The sequence below is a fragment of the Pundamilia nyererei genome, unplaced genomic scaffold, assembly GCF_000239375.1.
Source record: "Pundamilia nyererei isolate P.nyererei 1_Seehausen unplaced genomic scaffold, PunNye1.0 scaffold00197, whole genome shotgun sequence".
NCBI lineage: Eukaryota > Metazoa > Chordata > Actinopteri > Cichliformes > Cichlidae > Pundamilia > Pundamilia nyererei.
In genome coordinates, this window is record NW_005187598.1 from 100,479 (window position 1) to 112,432 (window position 11,954).

Here is an 11,954-nt window from a genome sequence, read left to right on the forward strand (position 1 = left end):
CCGCCGCCGCTCATTGAGTGCGGCCGGGCACGCTCCGCCCCGCCGCCGCCGCGCCGCCGCCGCGCCGCCGCCGCTCTCAGCTGGATGTGACAGAGGCGCGGTCACGGCAGCGACTCACACCCGAACCGAGCCGAACCGACCCGGGAGCAGCAGCACCGCTTCGGTGTCTCACGTAAGTGCTTGTGACGAACGGAACCGCGAGCTAAGGCGGGAAAACACGGACACGTCGCGCGCGGTTTGTCACACAGGCGGTCCATAAATGAACCGGGACTCAGCGGGAGGCCGGCGGCGGCACGCGGGCCGGAAACGGCCCGAATCCCCGACCGAGAGAGGCCGAGGGTCCGGGAGGAGGAGGAGGGGGGAGAGGAGTGGCACCGCGGGCTCTTCTCCTGCTCTCAGCCCTCCTTCATCCTCCTCCTTCTCAGGACCTTATCTTCATCCTCCCCTGCCTCACGGTGATGATGATGTCATCATTTTAACGTAATTCTGAAGATGATAATGCAGGCCTGAGGTCACAGATGCTGCAGCGGTTGATCAGTGTGATTGATCACTAATTGATCAGCAGCTTCTGACAGAACATAACGGTAATAATAATAATAATTATTGTTATCATTATCATATATTTTCAGGTTGTTTGTGACTAAAATATGTCAAAATACAATAGTGAAGCCGGTTTAGTTTGGAATTTTCAAAATAAAATTGTTCAGAGATCTATTTTAAAAAAATGAAATTTTGTGTTATTAATAACTCCTATTATTGCTAGACTTTATTTTTTATCTGTAGCTTTAAGGTTTTTCAGAATCATGACTTACAGGCCATTATTAATTTCTCAGCTTAGAATTTTATATTGAAAATTATGTTGTTTTTTGTTGTATTTAACATTTTATTTTTTATATCTTATATTACATTATACCATATAATTTTATTCGTGTTATTTATGTTTATTTTAATTTTGTAATTGTTTTTATGATTTTTTGGTGTTTTTATTATTTGGCTTTGTTTCACTACGCTCTTATTTTGAAGGACAATCCGCCGTGCTTCCGTTTCTTCCAACCATTTAATCCTTTCCCACAATGCTCTGTGAGCTCGGAGGCTGCTTCCTGTTTATTGTGGCCGTTTCCCCCGGTGATTCCGACGTTTAACGTCGCTCTCCTGTAGCCAAAGCTCGGTGAGTTACCGGATTCCGGTCCCTTTTACCGGCGGCTCCGTGTCGTTTATCCCGCTCTCTTATTTTGACAGCGGATAAAATCCTCCTGCTTCCTCATCAGTGACAGCGAGCCTGACCGAACCGGAACTCCACTCAGAAAACCGTCGATTTTTCAACCACTCGAGGTGCGACGTAGAGAAAATGTTTTTTTTTATCACTTAAAAATTTTTCTGCATTTTAGTCGGTGTTTGATCAAATTCGGCATTTGGATAACTGAACAATAAGCTGTAAGTGCTGATGAACCGGGTGTCTTTAATAATGGATGCCCTGCTGGCAGCCGCCCTCCGCGGGCTGCTACTGGGAAATAACCGCTGGGATTGCTGAAAATGGCTCATATGTCTGCTCATATGTAATGTGAAAGAAACGTTAACGGTTTTATTCGACGTATAATCCATGTTTCGTTGATTGAAGAAGCGTTTTCAGTGGATAAATCCGCCTGGCGCCTTTGCTCAGGTCGCGGCGCGCTGCGCGACCTTAAAACCGCGGAATTGTGAACGGAGTTCGGCGCGGCGGAATTCCGCGTTAAAGCGGAACGGCCGCCGGGTTTGAGTTGTCAGGTCAAACCGGCGGTGGCCACGTGACCCACTGACACTCCCAGGCTGGAGTTTAGGATGCCGAGGCAGGTTCAGAGGTCATTTGTTATTTACAGTAACGTCACGAAGGGCTAACCCTATCTGTCGTTAGGCTGAAACTGAAAGTCAAATTAGGAACAAAAGACGTCACACTGTATGCGTGCGTGCGCGGAGGTGACAGACACCTGAGGCGCACCTGTTGACCCCCCCCTCCCCTGGGTCTGCAGGTACAGGTTTTAGGATCCTAAACTCCAATTCCAATTAAAAGTTGTCTAATTTAAGGTCCAATGACATCTGTGCAGCTCTGGGTAACTCCTGCTTGTCTTCCAATGTCACCTCACTGTGACGCCGCTCGTTAACAAAGGATTTTATGCTGAAGAAGAAGAACACGAGAACCTGACCTTAGGATGAGCGAACAGGAAGTGATGACTTGTTTCTTGGTTTAGCGCGTTTGGTGGTTTTTTACTCAATCGTCTGGTGTCCATGTTATTGATCACTGGCGCATCCATTCATCGATAATCGACTCCTTTGAATCTCTTCCTGTTTCTTGTTGTTTCTGTCAGATGTGACTGACCGCTCTCTGAGTAATCTGATTGGTGGAAGTTCTCATTGGTGGGCTGTGGTTTAGCTTCAAATTGAATGCTGGTGGAGAGCCGATCTGTACCTGTACAGATGTGCAGAGTTAACACCGTGCCTTATTTTTGTGGATAATTTATGCGTTCAGCTCCATGTTTGCAGATTCCTGCTTCGCGTGCAGCTTCTGACTTCCAGTCCACACTCCTTACGTCCACAGTCTCCCAGTCAGCAGCTCGCTTTTCTAGTTTCAGTGATGTGAACGTGGCGCCTTGCTGTTTTACTGCCCCCTTGAGGCCTCGAAGAGAAATAAAATAATAAATACAACATAAATGAATACATTTATTTATACATTACACATAAGATGTAATGTATAAATAAATGTGTTACACATAATAAAAACATTTAAACCAAATTAATCTCATAAACTAAGTGTGGCGATAGTCAGGTCGTCTCACTCAGGTGTTTATTTAACCAATCACTTGGCAGCTTCACTAATCCATTTTCCCTGCCCCTTTCAGATCTGCAGCTGCTCCTCAGAAGTTCTTCTTCACCTCTTCGCTCCGGGTTCGCTTGTTCATGATGGAGGACTCGGAGGCGGAGCTGGCAGTGTCGGAGCCTGACGCCCTGGGTGCTGACTTCATTACGGTGGAGTTGGACACGCAGCCCATCGAGTACGTAGTGAAGTGGGCAGAGGTTGGCTCCAAGTTCACCATTTCCTGCGTGAAGAAGGACTCGGACGACCCGTCGGACCTGACCGCCGACCAGCTGAAGATCGAGGCAGATGAGGCGTTTTTCGCGCCGTATGAGGAGGTGTACCCTTGCGAGGTGACGGAGCAGAGCGTGGAAATAAAGACGGACTCTGACGAGGAGGACGAGGGTGTGGAGGAGCACGAGGTGCTGGTGGAGGCGGGCAGCAGCCAGTTGGATGGCGAGGCCGATTCGGACCAGGACAACTATGAGCCCGATGAGCGGCAGTTTCGCTGCAGCTACTGTGGGAAGTGCTACAGCCACGCCTCCAGCCTGTATCGCCACCAGCAGACGCACACGGGCAAGAGCTCGGGAGCCGCACCCCTCGCCAAGCGAGCACTGGAGCCGACGCACCAGGACACACGCTACACCTGCCCCCACTGCGGCATGAGCTTCAAAGGAAGCAGGTTTGTCTCCGGTCTCTCCGAGCTTGACGTGTTTTCCAGTTCTCTTGTGTGATGTCACTTCCTGTTTTCCGTTCTCTGACAGGATGCTGGGCAGCCACCTGCGGCTGCACGGGAAGCGGAGGATCCACCCCTGCAACATCTGTGGAAAGGAGTTCAACCACAGTTCCAGCCTGTCTCGCCACCGCCTCATCCACAAGAAGGGCAAAGGCATCCCAAAGGACGCCGCCATTGGTGCAAATGTGGCAGCCCTGCGGCACTCACTGAAGGCCGGTGCCAAGAACCGGAAGACCAAGCGGCAGCAGCACGTGGCGACTGCCGTCATCCAGGGTGGAGATAAGTTCTACGCCTGCCCACAGTGTGACATGACGTTCCGGACGTCCACGCAGTTGTCGAAGCATCAGGTGACGCACGTGAAGGAGCTGCTGGACAACTACACGCCGGGCAAGGAGAACCTCGTCGAGACCTCGTCCGACCTTAAGATCCGCCTCAAGCTCTGCTCCCGCGACAAACCCAACTTCTACACACTGTGCAAGAAGAACCGCCGCCGCCGGGCTGGACGGGCCGCCAAGCGGGGCCAGACCTCTTCCGAGGATGAGGACGCCCCAGGCGGAGGGCGCCATGTCTGTGGCCAGTGCGGGAAGCAGTTCAGCCACGCCTCCAGCCTGGCACGACACCAACTGACCCACCGGGCGGCTGACGGCGACGGGCGCGGGAAGCTTCAGCAGCACCCGAAGACTGGGCTCCCCGCCAAGAACAAGACGTACACATGCGCAGCGTGCAACAAGACCTTCATGCACTCATCCAGCTTCTCGCGCCACAAGAAGGCCCACATGGAGGAAGAGCAGCGTGCCCGCGCTGCCGCTGCCAAGCGCCGGAAGAGGCCCGTACTGGATGAGACGGCGCCGCTCGAGTCCGACTCAGAGTGAAGGTGTCGGTCCGGGACCAGTTCTGGAAGGTTCTGATTGGAAGCGTTCTGGACCAGTTCTCCTCCAGTTCTGGACCCGTTGGGACAGATTCTGGTTGTCTGGGTTTCACGAACTGTTGGTTCTTCTCTGGTGTAGATAGCAGCAGGTTATCCACTTGTGGCCGCACGGTGGGAGGCCCTCCGCCGGCACACATATCCATATATGGTCAAAACTGACCGTTAGCTAAACGCTCTTACAAATGGATTAGATTCACCTGCCCCGCCCCTGCCCCGCCCCCTGCACCTGTCTGTCCGCAGTCAAGCAGACTCTTCATCCTGCCTACTCCACAGTCCTGTTTCCCATAGGCCACCTGGAGCAGAGAGGCTAGAGTCATGCAGAGCAGCATGGGAGTCCTGACATAATCATACCTGCAGGTTCAATTTCCAAACTGTTAGTGATCAATCATTCCGATCAGTCAGAGCCGATCGGTTGTTTTGATTGTCCATCAGACTGTATTCACCACGTTTGATCTCCACACACGGCCAACAAACAGATTATTGATCAGTGAAGGTGGTTCGTCCGATCAGAAGTTTTCTAAATTGATCTTAAGCCGATTGAATAATCAATGATTATTTTTCTCTTCCGATCATAATATTGGAGCTTGGATTAATCGGTAATCAACTCCTCGCTTACTTCCTGCGTCTCCTCTGATGCATTTTCTGCCTCTGTTCATCTCCATCGTTGTTCCCTTACTGTCAGACAGCCCCACCCAATCCCCTTCGAGTAACCTGATTGGCTGAGGTTCTTCCTAGCGCTGCATTCTGATTGGTCTGTTGCGTTTCACCTTCCACACTTTTTTTTTTTTTTCTTTTTCATTTTGGCACGTGACCCCCAACTGGTCAGTCATGTTTGCTGGTGTCAGAGGTCGAAGGTCAGACTGTACTACTTATTTGTGAATTTGATGTAATATAGAACCCATATTTAAACTTTACCACAAACAATTTGAAGTAGCCCTGCCCATCGCTATCCTGTAGCTTCATCTTCATCATCAACACCAGGAAATGGTTTTCAAAGTAAAAGTCTCCAAATCAGTTTGGTTTGTTCCTGACTTCCACCCAGTCAGCTGTTTTCAGGAAGTCAGTGACACATAAACGCAGATGGTGATCCTCCAAGATGCTTCAAGTAAAATCAGACCTGCGCACTCAGACGGACCTGTCCACATTCTTGACCCGAACTCACAGATTGAGAGCAGTTGATTGGAAGCAGAGAAACGATTCTTAACCTTGCACAGACGTCAAACATCAGATCTCAGGTTTCAGCTCTGCCCAGAGCGCCTGAAGATCGGAACCACGTCTGAACACGAAGCGTTTTGGCCGCCAGAGCGTGCTCGGAGCAGGTCACCTGAACTCTGAGGCAGATGGTCAGGTGACCTCTGCTGACCTCAGGTGTGCAGAGGCAAAATCCAAAAACTAAAATTCAGATATGGAAGAATAATGAACGAACGTGAAGGTTGAGTTTTTGTTGGTCGGCGCTCGAACTGATCAATCCGATCAGTCTTTGATCTGCTCAGAGTATCTGAAACAACCATCTGCTTTAGTGTCACTGACGGTCTGAAGCGGCTGGTCAAATCTGGTTCGCTCAGCCGGAGGACAGTCCCTGTGACCAATTGGAGGAGACGTCCGGTTGGGCTGGTTTGTATTTCTGATTTTGGACTTGAGTTGACGTCTTACCGATGTGGTTCATTGATCAGATCAGTCCGATCTGAGGTGGACTGATCAGAGCATCCGGTCTGATCGGAAGTAGGCGGATTGGTCTGATTAGGAAAAGGAAAAAGAGTTTGAGTGTAAAAAAAAAAAAAAAAAAAAAATTCCCAAACTTACTGGTGAATCTGAGACTCTGTGATCAGTGGGACTGATCGATCTAAGATGTTTAAAAAAAACAAAAAACAAATCCTGCACATGTTTGTTGTATTCATCAGGATTCTGATGGACTCTCCAAAATAAAAGCCTGTGGAGTGCGCCTGATCCCCCCCCCCCCCCACACACACACACACACACACATATTCTGTTTCCTGCTTATTGACACTTTGAGACTTTTACTGTTTGAATCGATTGGATTTAATTTAATTCTGATCTATTTATGAGTGTGTGCAGGCGGCGGTGGCGTTCTGTAGAAAACAAGGCTCCTCCCCCGCCCCGTCCGCCTCCATGTTCTGGTTTGTTTTGGGGCTTGAAGCCGCCGTTTTCCTCTGTCCGCGGTGCTCTTAGATCCATGTTGTGTTGGTTTGTTGGGTTTGCAGCGCCGCCTGCTGATAGGTCGTTCATTGTGTCGTGTTTGCTGATAGAATAAACCAGTTGACATGTTTGTCTTGCGTTTTGTAATAAACCTTTGAAAGAACCTTCCTGAGTGTTTAAATAAACTCACCTGTCACCGTTACCATGGTAACCACGGCTCATCAGGATAAAGCTTTGGTAAACTGACCGGCTGTTCTATAGCGCTGAGCACTCGCTCATTCACACCAGCGTGCAGGTGGGGATCAAACCACCAACCTTCCACTTAGCAGGTGACCTGCTCCACCACCCGAGCTGCAGCCAACGCAACAGTCGGCGATCACTGATCTGATGTCAACACTAGGAGAGGACTTCCTGAAGGTCTGACCTTTCACCTGCTGATCTGGATCTTCTTCATGAACACCTGGAACAGCGGCTCGGTGACATCATCAGAGCTCGTCGGGTGAGCGTTCCCCAGGTTCTGCTTCAGTCTGACGCTCGTCACACAGTGACAGGACGGGTGTTAATCATTTCTGTCTGCTCTCGATCAGTTTGTTCAGACCCAAAACAAGTATACAAAAACATCTGGCCAGTCAGATCACTGCATTTGGCACCAACTGAATATCCAATGAGATTGAAATGGTAAAATACTTGCAGCTGGGTCAGTCGGCTCTGATCGCGCTGACTTCCCAAAACACAGACGAAAGCTTCAATTTCACAATGGAACCTGGAAATCCCACTGCCTGCTCCGCAGACTCCGCGGGACTCATCGGGACAGCTCGTCATTGCTTCATGTTTTTGGAGGACGCGTTCACAGAAACGTATTTGCTTTGAGTATACGCTGCACCACAAGCTCGATATAAAAAGTCCAGAGTATCGTGTTTGCAGCGTGTTCAGTGTGAAGGTATTTGTTCAAGATTCAAGATCCTTTATTTTATAAAGGTGTCCTGACACGCTCCTCGACTGTGCAGAAGGAGAGAGAACGTTATATACAGTGAGTGAATTGATTTAAATAAAACAAGCAGGATGATGGCTGTGACGGGGTCATGTACAGGAACTGGGGTGTCTGTAAAACTTAATAAGAGATATATACCGTCCTTCACAAGGATGTGCAAGGTCAGCGAGCACCTGGGGGGCTGGTTATTTACAGTTACCACCTTTAGTGAGTGTGCACGTAGCTGTGCTGCACCAGAAACCTGGTTACGTATGTCATCATCATCACTGTTTATAATAATAATCATATGTATTTATTATTGATATTTGATTTCTGCGAGTGCTTCGCGTCTCTGAGAGTGAATGTGTACTAGCTTCATGTGCTTCTCAGTTTTAGACGAGACCTAAAATAAAACAGAGATATTTGAACCCAGCTATAAATTAGGGTCCGGCCTACTCTTAAAGAAAGATCCAGGAGTTCCTGGTTGTGGATCCAGATGTCAGTGTGACGATCTCAGAGCGTCGTGGAGCTCCTTCGTGCTGGAAACGCTCGGATTGTCCCTGAACTTCTCCTGAGTCTGATAGAGAAGCAGGTGTGGGTGTAACCCGGCAGACTCCACCTCTGCATCAAAGCTGAGAAACCCTTCCTGTTACCTGTGGTGACCTTCGTAATGGTCTGGGCAGCTCGCCTTCAACATCAGATGTGCTCACACCTGCCTCAGCTTCAGCAGCTCGAGCTCCTCTCAGAGGAGACACCTACTCCAATTGGCGAGGAGTACCTCCCCCCAGCAGACCATCTCGCTCAGGTTTCTCAGGGTTCTGTTCAGGCTGACCTCTGACCTGCACCTGAGGTCAGTTTGAGTTGATTGTAAATCAATAACGTGCGTGATCTAAGCTCTGTCACGACTCCACCAGCTGCAGGTCGGTTTATTCTGCATTATGAGGGAGCGAGATGACTCACAGTCATGTTCCTCCAGATTAAAATGGGCGTTCTGCTCTGTGTTTACCTGTTGCCATGGTGAATCACTGAAAACTCGCTGTGAGCATGCTCAGAGCCCACCGAGCTCTCCTTGGCATTTCTGGAAGTTCTTAGTTTATTAAACCTGATCCAGATGTTCAAATGAAGCGGCCACTGCAGGGCAGTAGACATCCAGCAGGACTTTGAGCTGCTCACAGTGAACACAAGAGGAAGAGAGCAGAGCTCTCCAGTGGTCAGACTGTGCAACTGCAGCTGCTCAGGTACACTTTAAAAATGAAAATATAGAAAAATAAAAATGTTTAAATATTTAAAAATATAAAAAATAGATGTTTGTGTCAGAGGAAACCAAAGGAGATGATCTCAAACTGCTTTCAGACAACAACAAGAAGCTGAAGCAGGAAAGTGATGTGCAGGTGAGCAGCTGGTCCGAGTGTCCTGGTGTCTGTGAAGGTCGTGTTTATTCTGGCAGATGTTTGATCACCTGCAGACGTGACGTGGCGTCTCTTTACCGTCAGGCGAGCTGGTTTTGGAGGCAGTTTCTGACACCTCGCCCTCTTATCCCGAAACAAATGGCCTGGTTGGAAATTTAAACCACACAGTCCATAGAGGTGCAGTACTGCCATTTGTATTGAGTTTTGTGATTACTTCACAAAACAGGTACACCACATGGGAGGGGGGCGGAAGATGAATGAAATTTACCAAGTGAGACTGAAAAACTTCTATCAGAGAGGTATGACTTAAACCACTCCAAGGCAGTGCCTCTAATTCCAACATGATGTTCTAGACGATAAATCAAAATATTGTGATCTACTGTATCAAAAGCTGCTGTGAGATCCAAAAGCACAAGTAAGACAGACTTCCCAGAGTCAGCAGTTAATAAGATATCATTAAAAACTCTCAAAAGTGCAGACTCTGTGCTGTGAAGTGCTTTAAAACCAGATTGAAAAACCTCAAAAATGTTTTGACTCTCTAAAAAAGTCTGCAGCTGTGAGCACACTTCTTTTTCTAAAATTTTAGAAACAAAAGGAAGCTTTGAAATAGGTCTGAAATTACTCAACAAAGAGGCATCCAAGCCAGGGCGTTTCAGCAGAGGCTGGACCACTGCCTGTTTAAAAATTGCAGGTACATGGCCTAAAGTCAGGCTGCTGTTTATAAGACTTTGAATATAAGGTCCAATAGTGCCCCAAACTTCTTTAAAAAAGCGAGGGGGAAGAACATCACTGGGAGAGCCAGACTTGATTTGGGTGACAATTTTACCCAGTTTAAATAGAGACACTGGTTCAAAATGGCTAAAAATTGCTAAAGGCGTAAAAATAACAGAAGGGTCATAAGAAGGGGGTAAAATATGTGCTCTAATAGATAAAATCTTCTCCACAAAGAAATTTAAAAAAGCTTCACAAGTTTCAGCAGAAGCTTCTGTACAGTTGGATGGGGAGGGTTAAGAACAGAGCTTAAAATACTAAATAAGACACGGGGCTTATGGCAGTTGTCATTAATAACACCTGCAAAATAGGCGGATTTGAATCTTGAATCTTTACTGAAGCTCAGTATTTGAAACAGAGTCAACGTTTCCAGCTGTTAGTATCATGGTTGCTAGGCAACCTGGGCAGCGCGACGGAGGCTAGACCGTCCCATTTTACAAGCCTCGCACTTCCAGCCTTTGCGGTCTTTGAGTACGCGGCCTTTGTGGACCGTTGAGGCTGCGTACTTTAAGGCTGCAGACCCTAAATTGGGATACAGCCCTTGTCTCTGTGTTAGGTTTCCTGTTTTACTTTGACAGTCTGTGACAGTCAGTTTTGCTTCCTCCTGGTCTCTCCATGTCTGATTACCCCCAGCTGCATAATGACGGACTTCAGTTGTATTTCTACACAACAAAAAAGACCAGTGTTAAATTAACTCCCACAGAGTCATTTTCAGCACTTTTCCCGGGTTTATAAAGCTCCACACTTTTTAGAGTTAAATCAACATTTTTGAAATAGTTAAAATATTTAACACTGTGCCAGAGTACATGTTTTAACTCTCAAAACAGAAACTGAATAAGTGACTCTGCTGAGATTTTTACACAGCTTTCTACACTGAAAAGTGTTAAAATTAAATTCTGAGAAAGAATTACATTCCATCCATCCATTCGCTTCCGCTTGTCCTTTTTCAGGGTCGCGGGGGACGCTGGAGCCTATCCCAGCTGTCATAGGGCGAGAGGCAGGGTACACCCTGGACAGGTCGCCAGTCTGTCGCAGGGCCAACACACAGGGACAAACAACCATTCGCACTCACATTCATTCGCACATTCACACCTAGTGACAATTTGGATTATCCAATTAGCCTATCCCCACAAGCTGCATGTCTTTGGACGGTGGGAGGAAGCCGGAGTACCCGGAGAGAACCCACGCAAACACGGGGAGAACATGCAAACTCCACACAGAAAGACCCCGGCCTGGTGTTGGAATTGAACTCAGGACCTTAGAATTACATTGCACACAATAAATTTCCCAAAAAGGACATTGATTTTGTCATCAAAGAATTGTGAATGAAGGTACAATATACACTGTCTAATCTGAAACATTGTATGATCTTTGTAAATCAAAACGTTTATAAAACTTTAGATCTGACATTTTCACTATGCATCTCTCCTTGGTATGTACCACTCTGAATGCATATAGATGGTTATCAAAACACTCTGTAAACAACTTGTTTCCCATTAAAAAAAAAAAAAGTCATCTTCAACCAAAAGTAAATCACTTGTTTGGCAAAAGACAAACATGTCTTCTTCCACTGCACTGCAAATAACAAGTTCAGCTTTATATTATCTTGGGACAAATTTAACAAAATTGTGACTTTTTTTTGTTGTTTTTTTTGCGGTTCTTTTGATGTCAAACTTCATGTCAGATTCCACAAAAAAAAAATCAAACAATAGAGGGGCATTAATACGAGCCTGAGCAGTTTGCTTTGGGTTTTTTCTATCACTAACAGCGTGTATGTGATCTGTAACATTGATATAGTTAGAGGCTATTAACAGTTTGCATTTACTCCTTATTGCTAGCACCAAAAGCTAGCATGTTTTCTTTGTTTAAATCGTTAAAATGCACAAAATACATTTTATAGCACAAGTTTCTAACTATCTTAGTAAGTTTGACATAATTCTACTTACCCTGTAGAACTGCATGCAGGTGCAAAGTCAGTGCTGTTCTTCCATGAGGCTCCAACCGATGAAGAAAAATGCCCGCACTGGGGGTGTCTGGGAGGGCTGGGTTTGACTTGAGTTCAAAATTAACTCTATACAGAGTTAAAGCTATTAAGTTAACTCATAACAGAGTTAACATTTTTAACCAACCTCACAGCAACTTCAAAAGTGTTAAAT

General features: G+C 47.0%; 1 protein-coding gene across 5 annotated transcripts; it reads left to right on the plus strand.

The window, feature by feature from the left end:
• Positions 1–13: 13 nt before the first annotated feature.
• Positions 14–6,812, plus strand: LOC102198383 (zinc finger protein 135). 5 transcript variants are annotated; one of them, XM_013914439.1, is made up of 4 exons: positions 1,045–1,168; positions 1,240–1,332; positions 2,874–3,509; positions 3,592–6,812. In XM_013914439.1, exons 3-4 carry the CDS (start codon positions 2,932–2,934, stop codon positions 4,433–4,435), a joined length of 1,422 nt encoding a protein of 473 aa, XP_013769893.1. In that variant the 5' UTR covers positions 1,045–1,168; positions 1,240–1,332; positions 2,874–2,931; the 3' UTR covers positions 4,436–6,812. The 5 variants fall into 5 exon arrangements, with proteins under 5 accessions (XP_013769892.1, XP_013769895.1, XP_013769893.1 ...); XM_013914438.1 differs by lacking the exons at positions 1,045–1,168; positions 1,240–1,332 and adding an exon at positions 14–172; XM_013914441.1 differs by lacking the exons at positions 1,045–1,168; positions 1,240–1,332 and adding an exon at positions 275–584.
• Positions 6,813–11,954: the final 5,142 nt, after the last annotated feature.